Here is a 14,727-nt window from a genome sequence, read left to right on the forward strand (position 1 = left end):
GTTAGTAAATTTGATCGTCTTAGCCGACCTGTAAGATAACGTCTCCATCCAGGTGTATATAAGCGCAGCTCACCCTGCTGTAAGTATCCTCAAGAAAATCCTAGTTTGGAAGTAAGTATAACTGACAATTGCAATTAATTTTCTTTTTACCAAAAATAGATCTTAGTTTTTATTTTAATTGAATGCATATAGAAGCTTTACATGATTTCATTCTATAATGCTTTTGTGTTTTCATTGTGCATAAAATGTTTAAGATCCATTGAAAGCTTCAGAGTTGAAATCTTCAAGCACTATCCAACTAAGTGTTATATTTGCATCAAGAACTGTACAATAATCTGAATACCGGTTCAGTAGAGTTTCTACACTGGAGATGCCCCTTCTCCTACAGAAGTTGCCAGACAAACTATTCTACATCTGCTAGATACTTTTCTTTACTTCTCCATAAACATTTATGCTTGGTTTTTGCTTCCACAGGAAATGAAAAAGGGGCGACTTTGAACAAAGCTTCATTTTTATTGCATACTTATGTGTGAGGGCATTGGGGATCAACAAGGGTATCCTGTATGTTCCATAGTGACATAGGTCACATAGGTCCTAACGATCCATAATGCTCTGACTTCTAGGTTTCCCTTGTATAATAAGGTTTAGAAAATGAGTAATTTAAAATTCCTCAATTTTATCTATTTTCATTTTTCCGGCATTGCACAGAGTTCTCCTGGATCTTGCTTATCTGCTGAGTAATATGAAGGTCTTCCTTTGCCTCGGGTTCCTGCTCTGCTTGTATCTTGGCTCTGATGCCAGAGTATATTCCCAATGTGAGCTCTACAATATCTTCCAGGAGACTGGACTGGCCGGATATCATGGATACAGTGCTGCAAACTGTATGTATACCTTTATGCCCATTTTAAAAATATAAAGAATTCAGCAGAGCTACCTCATACAGCTTGTTGACATGGCAGAGATGTTTCTCCTTACATTATAAAACGTTATCACTGTGTCTGACCATAGAAAAGTTCCTATGCACAACTGCTTAGTCTTCTCTATCAGTTTCCTGCACCAATCTCTATGATCAGAGCCTAGAAGAGGATGAAAATTAAGGGTCCACCCGATGAAAGTTGCACATGGTTGTGGTGCATTAAAGGGCTCCCTCCAAATTGCAGGTCAGGGATCAACAGCATTTCTTCAAAGAATCAGAGGGAATGTCCAACTTAATGGCTACATATTTTAGTTGATATGCAGAGCTTTAATTGTACAATAAAAACATCATAGCCAAAATTTTCATGTAGCCCCAACTTTAAAAGGGAACCAGATCAACCCTCTCCTTTAGCCAGGGGTAGAGTAGTCTTTCCTATTTGGCATACAAGCCCTTGTAATGTGCCCAACTGTACAAGATCAATTCCAATTTGTGCTACATATAATGACTAACTTCATATTTATTAGAATGTGAACTTTAAAAATACTTACTGTAAACTACTCATGACAGGGATTTGCCTCGCCTACTACGAGAGTGGCTACAACACAGACGCTGTGAACAACAATGGGCCAAGCCGTGACTACGGAATATTCCAGATCAACAGCAAATGGTGGTGCAATGATGGTGAGACAGCGGGAGCCGAAGACGCCTGCCATATCAGCTGCCAGAGTAAGTACAGACACCGACTGGAAGTATGAATAATTGTCTTCTGATCTGTCTCCTGCTTCCAAAACTTCAAACTTTAAAAAGATCTTTGACGGCAAGGATAGAAAGTAAATAATGGGAATACTACTCCAACCTGAGATCAAATTATTAGAATTTTTGTAGATCAAGATTAATTGAAAAGTATTTTAATCTGTTGCTGTATTTAAATGTCAATGATACGGTAGTTTATCAAAGCAGTGAAGCCGATTCACACAAAAGTCTCCACAATTGAAAGTTTTAGTTCAACCCATTAAGTTCTGGGAGCAGCTTTTGTCTGATTATTTCCTATGTAGAACTATCACTGCAGAAATAACTACAACAATTAAATTCTCCAGCATATTCATGCCTTTGGCACCAGTTTTTACAAAAAGAACAGAACCAGGAGTATAAATCCATGCTATGGGAAGCATTCGGGAAGCATAGCGTTTTTATCCTTGCTGCGCCTGTTGTACCTTATTGATGAAGTGTCGGAGTGACAATATTGGTGCTTTTCCATCAGTGCTTCTAGTTTTCCTACACGGTTTTTGGTGCAAATTTTGGCACACACTTAGGCTATATTCACACTGCCGTTGCCCGCCCGTACCGTACCGTAGCGGGCAACGGCAGTGTACGGGGAGAGGAGGAGGAGGTGAGCGCAGCTCACCCCCGCCCCTCTCCATAGCAACCTATGGCGCACGGCGCCGTATTACGGGGAAAGATAGGACAGGTCCTATCTTTCTCCCGGGTACGGAACGGTACGGTGCCGCACGTGTGCGGCACCGTACCGCTCCCGTAGGGTGCCGTGCGCCCATAGGAGTGTATGGGGGACGTATATCGGCCGTATATACGTCGGCCGTATATACGTCCCCCATACGTTCGTGTGAATGTAGCCTTAGAGTTTCAAAAAGCTGGTCTGCAGAGTTCTATTTCACCTTCATGAATGGGGAGTTAGGTTGGATTATACCAGTGAAAATAATAGCATGATTCATGCATCCAAAACACCGACCCTGCACCACTAGGGAACGGAAGCGAGCATTCAAGTATATATAAGATGAGATGTGGAGCAGAGCTCAGCTGCTATTAATAGTAAGGATCTGTATTCATTCCCTGTGTAGATTCTAGCTCTGTAATACTCTTCTGAGATACGTCTAGATAATTGGGATCTGTGGGCATGTTATACAAATACATGAGGAGAATTTATTGTATAAAAAACTATGCACCCTAAAATCTTGATCATAGATTATTCCAGTAACTTACACATGTATATATTTGTTTTAGGTCTCCTGAATGATGATATCTATGATGACATTGAGTGCGCCAAACGAGTTGTGAGAGACCCCAATGGCATCTCTGCTTGGTAAGATTCTAACATATACATTACAGTATATACCGTATTTTTTTTGACTATAAGACGCCTCTTACTATAGGACGCACCCGAGATTTAGGCTTCCAAAAAAAAGGAAAAATATATTTTACACCAATTAAAATATCCCTGTTGGTCGCACTAAAGCACAGCACACACAGACATACATTTACACACTCAACTCTGCATCATCCATCCACATACACATTCAACTCTGCATCATCCATCCACATACACACTCGACTCTACATCATCCATACCTATACACACTCAGCTCACCTATACACACTCAACACTGCATCACCTATACACACTCAACTATGCATCACCTATACACACTCAACTCACATATACACACACAGAACCACACACACATACTTCCTCCATTCCCCTTCTTCTTACCCTGTCCCAGTGCAGCATGGCAGTATGAGACCTGTGGTGATGTAAGAAGCATGTGATCAGTCACATGATTCTGACATCACCGCAGGTCCTGGACTTGTAGGACATCGGGGAGAGGTGAGAGTAGTACGGAGCCTCTCCTCTCTGGGAGATCTGGTGCAGCTCTATATCAGGACATCACCCGATCTCCCTTACAGCGGTCAGGAGGGTCTGGCAGTGCTGGATCCTCCTGACATCCGGTCTATAAGACGCAGCCACTTTTTAGCAAGATTTTTTCTTGCTAAAAAGTGCGTCTTATATTCCAGAAAATATGGACTACATATTCTCTTTCTCTTAAAAGTATTCTACAGACTCCCCTGTTCACCACTACCAAGCATGTGTTAGTAGAAAGTTGTGCTCAGATATTTTTTAAGTATTGTCTCATTTAGAAACATAAAAAAAAATATACCAAACCAAAAAATTAGCACAAAATTAAACCATGACATTTGTCTATAAGTTTATGTGAACCCACTCTATCCGGTGTGCTATCCGGTTCATAAATTTCTCATTACACCGTTTTGCTAAAATTTTAATTTTCTTTTATTAATCATTAACATTTTAAAAACAACAGTATGACAATATAGCTTTGAAATACAATCAAGGGTAAATTGTCCTCGGGAGTTCTACTAAAGCATCCACACTTCACAAAACAGCAGGTATATGATGTATAATATCTATCAGGGTGGATAACCACACACAGGTTTATCAGGAAAATACCATAAAGTGCCAGTGCAACAGTCAATGGTAATCCAACCCAGCATTAACATGTAACATGTAGTTAAAGTGCTATGTGCCTTTCCTGCAGTAAGTGGAATGACAAGGTCAGCTTACCCATGTTCTGTGTTGCGTGGGCGCCGGTAAAAAAAAATATGGCTAATCCTAATTGCTACTTCTGTTTAGGAAGCACATACATATGAGGTAGCGGCAATGGGTTAGTACCTTCTGTGCCAGTGACTTGATTTGACATTGGGTTGTTCCTCACCCTTTAGACTTTTACTTTAGGGAATCTCCTGGTTACTACTCCAGTATTTCCAGTGACTGTTGACCCCAATGGGTCAAGAGACGTCCGTGCATATGACTGAGGTGCACGGTTATTCAACACGCAATGGTTATATATGGTGTACAGAAATTTTTCCAGACATTCAGGGAGTGAAATTCTGCTTAATTCAAAGCCTTGCCTGCCTCCAGACAAAAATCAAAGGTTAAAACTGTAGTAAAATCATAATTTACAAAATTTCTCATCCACAGGGTGGCCTGGAGAAATCATTGCAGAGGACAGGACTTAAGTCGATTTACAGCCGGATGCTAAATACCAAGAACACATTTGAGACATGAATCTTCCTCTTTATTCTGTTGATTGGTGGCAATATATCAAGTCTGTTACAAAATAAACATTTATATAGCACAAAAAAGTTTTGTTCTCATTTTTTGCTCTCATGCAATGTAAGGTGCTTACAAAACATAATAAAGGGTGTTTATAATAGAGGTAGGTAGGAAGGAAGGGAGAACATTCATCTGTGAGGATGAATGGGTGACACAAGTGGTATAAGTGTTTTCATAATGGTCCAGCCATTCTTTATAAGGGATCGGAAAAATAAAAATATAAATAATAATATAATAAAGAAAAATTCTGCCACTTCGACCAGGCATCTTAGGTAGTCCAAGGTTAGTAGGACTGCAAGGATGGCTGGAACTGGGTATCTGGTGATTGTAGGATGACAGATGGGAGGAGGACACAGGATGGAGAGTTACAAATTCATGCAATAAGATGTTAGAGATTTTATCTAGGACTCAAAACAGTCCTTCATGTTGTAAAGTGACTTTCATATTAACTCTTCTATGACCAAAAATGGCTCCCTGGTACCAGGACGAGAGCACAAACCCAAGACACACCAGTCTCTTAGTAAATGTAGAATCTCTCAACTTTATTAGTGCTCAGCCGCATATATCAAATACAGAGTCATCAGGAAAAAGGGGCGTGACAAAGAGATAGAATACTGCAATGTTATTGGCCATAATGAATTAGGGCATTCTCCGAAAAGGTTAATTCGATTAGTTTTAAGAGCACATTTGAACTTTTGGAGGTTGGGTATTAATATTATTGGGTTTGCGTAGAATTGGTGAAGCTTGGGAGAAGTCTTGGAAGCATGAGGTTGAATTAAAGAAGAGAATAATCTTCTTTGATCTAATGAGTAAAAAATAATAAGATCACTGGGAGATCAAAGAGCACAGATTGGGCAATAGACTGAGATGAGAGAGAAGATGTACAAGAGGAGCAGCACTACTAAGAGCTTTGTGGAATAGGGTGATAGGTTTAAACTGTATTCAGAAGGAAATAGGCAACCCGTGTAGTGACTGGCACCGATAAGAGGCATCTGTGAAGCATTTGGATTGAAAGACAAGTCTGGTAGGGACAAGTCTGGAGGTTTCAACTGTAAGAAATGGGCACATTCTAAAGATGTTTTTGATGATGGGTCCAGCAAAAGTTTCTTTATTAGTAAGGTAATCAGCATGCATGAAAGAGAGATTTTAGTGAGGTGAAAGTGACTGCTGGGGTGAGGCTTTACGAGAAGTGTGGGGTAGCAGATGCAGGTAGTGGGGCAAGCAGAGAGTGGCCTGGACGTGTAGGTACTTTAGTATAATGCCTATGTTATCTGATCTACACATCCCACCAACATGACAAATGCACATATGCTTTTGTCATGTAATGGGCTTTTGGAACATGTGATAATCATAAAACAGTACATTGGTGACAGGTTCCCTATAATAAAAACAGATAAAAAATAAATAACATTTTCTTCATCTATTATTTTCAGTCTGTGGTTATGGGGCTGCCATCTTATTCTACTAGCAGATTTTAGCGAGATACTTTACAGCAGTCCGAGGCAGCAGAAGACTGGAGCAACTCATGGTCTATGGAGAATTTCCTAGGAACTTTCAGTGCACATAGGATGTGTAGATAAACTGTGACATCATCTATTGTCAGTAGTGATGTAATGATGGGTCAGTGTTCTCTATATAGAGGTCATTGTACAGAGAGGAGGAGATAAGCTGTGACATCATCTATTGTCAGTAGTGATGTAATGATGGGTCAGTGTTATCTATATAGAGGACATTGTAGAGGAAGGGGGAGGAGATAAGCTGTGACATCATCTATTGTCAGTAGTGATGTAATGATGGGTCAGTGTTATCTATATAGAGGTCACTGTACAGGGAGGGGGAGGAGATAAGCTGTGACATCATCTATTGTCAGTAGTGATGTAATGATGGGTCAGTGTTATCTATATAGAGGTCATTGTACAGGGAGGAGGAGATAAGTTGTGACATCATCCATTGTCAGTAGTGATGTAATGATGGGTCAGTGTTATCTATATAGAGGTCATTGTACAGGGAGGGGGAGGGGATAAGCTGTGACATCATCTATTGTCAGTAGTGATGTAATGATGGGTCAGTGTTTTCTATATAGAGGTCACTGTACAGGGAGGGGGAGGAGATAAGCTGTGACATCATCTATTGTCAGTAGTGATGTAATGATGGGTCAGTGTTCTCTATATAGAGGTCATTGTACAGAGAGGAGGAGATAAGCTGTGACATCATCTATTGTCAGTAGTGATGTAATGATGGGTCAGTGTTATCTATATAGAGGACATTGTAGAGGAAGGGGGAGGAGATAAGCTGTGACATCATCTATTGTCAGTAGTGATGTAATGATGGGTCAGTGTTATCTATATAGAGGTCACTGTACAGGGAGGGGGAGGAGATAAGCTGTGACATCATCTATTGTCAGTAGTGATGTAATGATGGGTCAGTGTTATCTATATAGAGGTCATTGTACAGGGAGGAGGAGATAAGTTGTGACATCATCCATTGTCAGTAGTGATGTAATGATGGGTCAGTGTTATCTATATAGAGGTCATTGTACAGGGAGGGGGAGGGGATAAGCTGTGACATCATCTATTGTCAGTAGTGATGTAATGATGGGTCAGTGTTTTCTATATAGAGGTCATTGTACAGGGAGGAAGAGGAGATAAGCTGTGACATCATCTATTGTCAGTAGTGATGTAATGATGGGTCAGTGTTATCTATATAGAGGTCATTGTACAGGGAGGGGGAGGGGATAAGCTGTGACATCATCTATTGTCAGTAGTGATGTAATGATGGGTCAGTGTTTTCTATATAGAGGTCATTGTACAGGGAGGAAGAGGAGATAAGCTGTGACATCATCTATTGTCAGTAGTGATGTAATGATGGGTCAGTGGTATCTATATAGAGGTCATTGTACAGGGAGGGGGAGGAGATAAGCTGTGACATCATCTATTGTCAGTAGTGATGTAATGATGGGTCAGTGGTATCTATATAGAGGTCATTGTACAGGGAGGGGGAGGAGATAAGCTGTGACATCATCTATTGTCAGTAGTGATGTAATGATGGGTCAGTGTTATCTATATAGAGGTCATTGTACAGGGAGGAAGAGGAGATAAGCTGTGACATCATCCATTGTCAGTAGTGATGTAATGATGGGTCAGTGTTATCTATATAGAGGTCATTGTACAGGGAGGGGGAGGGGATAAGCTATGACATCATCTATTGTCAGTAGTGATGTAATGATGGGTCAGTGTTATCTATATAGAGGTCATTGTACAGGGAGGAAGAGGAGATAAGCTGTGACATCATCTATTGTCAGTAGTGATGTAATGATGGGTAAGTGTTATCTATATAGAGGTCATTGTACAGGGAGGAGGAGGAGATAAGCTGTGACATCATCTATTGTCAGTAGTGATGTAATGATGGGTCAGTGGTATCTATATAGAGGTCATTGTACAGGGAGGGGGAGGAGATAAGCTGTGACATCATCTATTGTCAGTAGTGATGTAATGATGGGTCAGTGTTATCTATATAGAGGTCATTGTACAGGGAGGGGGAGGAGATAAGCTGTGACATCATCTATTGTCAGTAGTGATGTAATGATGGGTCAGTGTTATCTATATAGAGGTCATTGTACAGGGAGGAAGAGGAGATAAACTGTGGCATCATTTATTGTCAGTAGTGATGTAATGATGGGTCAGTGGTATTATCTACATAGAGTTCATTGTGCAAGGAGGAAGTTATTAGCTGTGACATCATCGATTGTCATATAAAGAAAAAAATATTGCTCTGGCTTTACAACCTAAACCCCTTTAATAATAAAACGTCTCTTGGCTCCCTTTTGTAAGTTGGGACAATATCATGCTCACTCTGTGTTTTACCTACTTTCTGTTTTTTTTGCTTTTGAAGACAATGCAAAATATAAGACATGACCTTTTGCTTCAAAATATGGGTTCTGGCCATACAGATAACCCTTTAGGCCCAGAATAGACAGTACAGGTTTGCGGTGAACATCTACTATTTTGTAAATCTCTGCCTGTTAGTTGTAGGAGCTTTTGCTGCGGCTAACCAGTAATCACCATGCACCATGCACATAAACTGTGTGCACTTTGCCGACTGCAGGCAGGGGAACATGATCCCGGTACTGCCTGTGCAGTAAAGATGGCAGGAATAGAAACTGAAGGAGATGATGAGACACTGTATTTTCAAGATCAGTTGTATTGTATAGATTTCTCCAGGATGGGTCTGTCTGGGGTTCTAGATAAAATCCAGAAGGATCAAAGATATGTAACTGAACCTGTTATAGAAATAATGCATGCCCCTTCCCAAGATGCATACAGGGTTGTCATCTCCTCCAATGTGACCGATCATAACAGGCATTGGCTCATCTTTGGAATATCTTTGGAAAAGCTTGGTACCCTATGCACAAGGGGTGTAGTAAAGCCACCCACACACCCCTTGTGCATAGGGTACCAAGCTTTTGACAAGATATTCACAATGTGCTGTCCTCATCTAATTTAAGTTGCAAAGTAATATCATTACATACCTCAATTCCTCATAATATTCAGAAGTGTCAGCATGGGGGCAAAATTTTCTCCCTCGCTGGCGAACCTGACCATGTCTTGGAGGGAGGAACTTACAATATATTCAGTGACTAATCCGTTTTTTTGAACATATGGGGAACATTTACTAAGGGTCCACGGATCGCATTCTTGTTGAGTTTCCCGACTTTTTCTATTTTGCGCCGCATGTAACTGGGGTTTTTGGTGCATGCAATCGGATTTTGGCGCAATTGTGCCGACTTTCATGCAACACAAATTGGGGGGCGTAGCCGTCGGACAACCCGACTGATTCGGACTAAGCGTGGGATTTAACATTTAAAAGCTATGCACTGGGAAGCAGAAGGTGAACTCCAGCGGACCTGAGTGGGGAAGCGACACATGCAGGAAATTGGACACACGATCTTAGTGAATTGTGGTAGTGAATCCTCATCGGACAACGCACCTAGGGGATTGCGACGGGAAGTGTAAGTAAATGTGCCCCATGGAGTGGTACGGCAGATAAATAGATGATATCTTGATAGTCTGGAGGGGTGAGGTACCTGCCATACCACTATGTTGATTGCCTGAACACAAACTCCGGTAATCTGGGTTTCACATTTTTTACTCATCACATAGATAATGGGGCATATTCACTTAGGGTCCGCACACCGAATTTCCGTTGGGTTAACAGGGTTTTTTGGCGCATGCAATCGGATTTTGGCGGCGACTTTCATGCGACACAAATTGGGGGCCGTGGTCTTCTTACAACCCGACTGATTTGGACTAAGCACAGGATTTAAAATTCAAATTGTGTTGCAAGACAATGCACTTACATGCAACGGGAAGAAGAAGGTGAACTCAGTGGGGAAGCGACAAAGCTGGATATCGGGTGCACGGTCTTATTGAATCGCGCTGGACTTCATCCTCGTCGGACAATGCACCTCGGGGATCGTGACAGGACTGGGAATGTAAATGTTCCCCATATTTGTTTTGGATCTCAAACTTACTGGAATTGAAGGTGAAAAACTAGTTGCTACTACTTACCGCAAACCTCAGAGAATCCAGTTTTTATTCAAGTACTCAACATCCATCTTATATGATTAAGGCCATCTAGGTTGGGGAATTATGGTAACTAGGGCAAATCACAATTTCAGTAATTGACATTAAAATAGTGGGGCACATTTACTTACCCATCCGGAGGAGTTCACAGAAAGTGCATTGTCCGTTTATAATGCACATCTGCCACGATCCACATAGATTAAGCGCCCGATATCCTTCATGTGTCGCTTCCCCGCTCAGGTCCGCCTGGAGTACACCTTCTTCTTCCCGGTGCATGTAAGTGCTTGACCTTGCAACACAATTTGAATGTTAAATCCCACGCTCAGTCCGAATCCGTTGGATCGTCCGACGGCACGCCCCCCAATTTCTGTTGCATGAAAGCTAGCACAGCCGCGCCACAATCCGATCGCGTGTGACATAATGCCCTGTTAAATACCTGTCACAGCCATGCAAAACCCACAAACGTCAGAAAGTCAGCTGAAAGTACGTCCCTGGATCCTTAGTAAAAAAGCCCCAGTTTGTTGGGGGCATCAAAACACTTTCTATGCACACTTATGGCAAACACAGAACATCTTTGTATGTATGCCATTGAAAAAGTCAATAGATCCCCTTGTGGAGGAAATATGGGTGTTTGTTTATGTTATCCCGAAGCTTACTGGATCTTTAATTCAGAATCTTGCAGTTGTTTAGTCACGGTTAGTTGTGTGATCACGGTACATATATGTTGAAATATCTTCACACTGATTTAGAATAAATATTTCTAGGTGTTTTGCAGTACTGGATCTCTAATGAAATTTATAATCCTGTTATAGACCTGTTTTTAGCCATTTTCCGGCTTGTCCGACTGAGGGGGCGTGGCCTTCAGAAAAGGGGCACGGCTTAAGGTCTAAACTGGAAACCAGATTCATTAACACAGTGATAAATCTGCATAGAAAATGACTAGGGTTTTCCTCCACTAAACTGACGGAACCTGGGGCACAATGATAAATCCCCCCCCAATGTGAACGCCATGTTTACACTGCATGTCTGTAAACAGATGTATGCTAAAATATCATAGGAATATAGATGCACAAGGAGGCGTCACATGCCAGGTTTTGTCTTGTGCCTCAATGTCCCTCACTTCCCCCTAGCCTTATCTTGAATTACTCACTGGAAGGCTGCACTTCAAATAACCAAGAGGGTCTCTGTCTCTGAGGGGGTAGCCATCAACTAGCACCTTCTTAGTCTGGGTGACTCCAGGTCTTCCATAAAGTTCCATACAAACCCATGTTTGGAACTGTTATAGAGTTATGAACCATCCCAGCCCGAGGACAAATGCATATTTAGCATTTGGGTAGCCATGATAATGCATACCTGTGTGTAATGAATACCTATTTCTTCAAGCAACCTTGGGCACAGAGATATAGATAACTCTCAATGGGAGCATAGTAAGTAGAACATGACTGGTTTAAATGTACTCCAGGGATTCATCCATATCCAATAAGACCAGAACCCTGTGACTGCCCATTAATAGGATAGAGCTTCTCCAAGGTCCTGGATCTGATCATTGGTAGGAGGGATCCTAGAGAACTCCCATGGGTGGAGGGGTGTGTTTGTACTTGATATAATCAGGGCACCCCTTGAGTCCATTGTTCTTCCCAGGGAGCTATCTTACCATATGATGCAGGAGGAATCATTAAGTGCGAGTATCCATCTCCAGGGAACAGCACGAGGTGACTAACTCACTGCTGATAGTTTTGATTGCCAGTTTTTAAAGTCCCCCAGCTGGTTCCCAGGCCTCTCAGTAAATAAGTGTGCAAGCTCTGCCAGTTCGATTCTGTAGAACCTAACATGCCCAAAGTGGCATGTGGGTCAGAAAAAACTGAGAACTGCCAGGGAAGGGGAGATTCATGCGCTTTCTCTGTCACACAACTTGTGTATATTTATGAAAAAAATGGAAACTTGTCAAAAAATTTGCTAACTTTTCCAAATGTTCTGCTTTCCAGGCAGATAGTCATACCAACCCAAATATCGTAATAACAAACACTTAGTGAATGTCCTACCTTACAGTGGGTACGGAAAGTGTAAATCCTGATTCCACACAAATACATGTTATCTCTCTCAATGACCTCTACATAAATAGCACCACCGACCCAGTTTTGTGAAGTTGACAACATTTACTCAACAGACCGTGCCAAGTATTATCACGTAGGTCATAATATCTATAAAACAGGTAAATGTTACGTTACTATAAATGGATTGTTACATGGGATCAGATAAGCTCTCTTTCATTCATGGTTAATATTTACTTTTTTCGTTTGAACAGGATCTAAACTGCTGATAATATTGAAAACATTAGGAATATGCCAGCCAAAACTAAATTATTGAAAGATGTTTTTGAACTTACAATAAATGTATTGTCTGGCATGGTTTGACTAGAAAAAAGTGAGATATGAAGGTGCGATTCAATGATGTAACAACAGAATCCCAACTACCGTATATTCCGGCGTATAAGACGACCTGGTGTATAAGACGACCCCCCTACTTTCCTGTTTAAAATATAGAGTTTAAGAAATATTCGCCGTATAAGACTACCCCTTTTCCAACGCATACAAAACACCGGTAAAAATTTAAAAAAAAACAGATTTGAATTTAACATGGTCCTTTTTTTAATTTAAATTCTTATGACATGCAGGTATATAGCAGGAAAACTGTCGCTCATAAACATAAGGCATACAACAACAACATTACCATCGTCCATTTTACTGTAAATGTTACCATACTGTACCTTAAATTTTTATTTTATGAAATATTCCATGCCATGTACTCAGAAGCGGGAAAAAATTCCAAATGCAATGAAAATGGTGAAAAAACGCATTTGCGCCATTTTCTTGTGGGCTTGGATATTACGTCTTTCACTGAGCGCCCCAAATGACATGTCTACTTTATTCTTTGGGTCGGTATGATTACGTGGATACCAAATTTGTATAGGTTTTATAATGTTTTCATACATTTACAAAAATGAAAACCTCCTGTACAAAAATTATTTTTTTGATTTTGCCAACTTCTGGCGCTAATAACTTTTTTATACTTTGGTGTACGGAGCTGTGGGTGGTGTAATTTTTTGCGAAATTTGATAATATTTTCAATGATATCATTTTTAGGACTGTACGACATTTTGATCACTTTTTATAGATTTTTTTATATTTTTCAAAATGGCAAAAAAGTTCCATTTTTGACTTTGGGCGCTATTTTCCGTTACGGGGTTTAACACATTGAAAAACCGTTATCATATTTTGATAGATCGGGCATTTTCGGAGGCGTCAATACCTGATGTGTTTAGGATTTTTACTGTTTATTTATATTTATGTCAGTTCTAGGGAAAGGGGGGTGATTTGAAATTTTAGGTTTTTTTATTATAATTTTTTTTTTTAACTTTTTTTATTTTTATTTATACTATTTTTCAGACTCCCTAGGGTACTTTAATCCTAGGTTGTCTGATCGATCCTATCATATACTGCCATACTATAGTATGGCAGTATATGGGGATTTTCCTTCTCATTCATTACAATGTGCTATCAGCACATTGTAATGAAGGGGTTAAAACGAAATAGCCTCGGGTCTTCGGAAGACCCGAGCTACCATAGAGACGGATCGGAGCCTGTGAGCCCTCTCCATGCACTGCGACCAGACCGCCGCCATGAATACACGGCGGGCAGTCAATTACCGGCGTATAAGACGACCCCAGACCAGACAGAAGATTTTTCTGTCTTCAAAAGTCGTCTTATACGCCGGAATATACGGTACATAAGTTATAGTGGCTCCTGTTCTTGATGCTGTTATCAAAAATTGGGATGGAGACATGGTGTATGCAAAAATTTTTTATGTATGTTGGATGTGCAGGGGTCACAGCAGATGTGAGAAGGGTCAAGGGCGCCCGACAATTTCCATCGGCTCCATTGAGATGTATGGAGCAGACTTACGCGACTTTCTGCTCCATTACTCTCATGGAGCAACTGAGGTACGTGGCACCTCATCGGACACCTTGTTTTCGTGACCTGTGGGATCTTATCATTGAGACCCCCATTGATCAGCAAGTTAGGCCCTATCCCGTGGATAGGGCCTAACTTGAATTTGTGGGAAATACCCTTTTGTGGAGCAGAACACAAATCAAATTCAAGGGATGGAGCTACTGTAGTGTCAAACACAAAACAGAAACAGGATAATGGCTATGGCAGGCAACATGGCAAGGGGTATGCACTGATGCTGTTACCCACATTATAGACTAATGTGTTGGCTAGGGGAGAAGCCACAGAGGCAGGTCA

At 40.9% G+C, this 14,727-nt stretch overlaps 1 protein-coding gene across 1 annotated transcript; it reads left to right on the forward strand.

Annotated features, from left to right (window-relative positions):
• The first annotated feature begins 57 nt into the window (after positions 1 to 57).
• LOC140128057 (lysozyme C-1-like) lies at positions 58 to 4,870 on the forward strand. Its single transcript, XM_072149422.1, has 5 exons — positions 58 to 111; positions 709 to 881; positions 1,484 to 1,642; positions 2,936 to 3,014; positions 4,707 to 4,870. Exons 2-5 carry the CDS (start codon positions 743 to 745, stop codon positions 4,765 to 4,767), a joined length of 438 nt encoding a protein of 145 aa, XP_072005523.1. The 5' UTR covers positions 58 to 111; positions 709 to 742; the 3' UTR covers positions 4,768 to 4,870.
• The last annotated feature ends 9,857 nt before the right edge of the window (positions 4,871 to 14,727 follow it).

The sequence above is a fragment of the Engystomops pustulosus genome, chromosome 4, assembly GCF_040894005.1.
Source record: "Engystomops pustulosus chromosome 4, aEngPut4.maternal, whole genome shotgun sequence".
Classification (NCBI taxonomy): domain Eukaryota; kingdom Metazoa; phylum Chordata; class Amphibia; order Anura; family Leptodactylidae; genus Engystomops; species Engystomops pustulosus.

Bases quoted from the DNA above. Each gene is read 5' to 3' on its own strand.
- LOC140128057 (XM_072149422.1), top strand. From the start codon at position 743: ATGAAGGTCTTCCTTTGCCTCGGGTTCCTGCTCTGCTTGTATCTTGGC. The intron at 882-1,483 runs GTATGTATACCT...TACTCATGACAG, and splicing joins TGGATACAGTGCTGCAAACT to GGATTTGCCTCGCCTACTAC. The intron at 3,015-4,706 runs GTAAGATTCTAA...TCTCATCCACAG, and splicing joins CCCAATGGCATCTCTGCTTG to GGTGGCCTGGAGAAATCATT.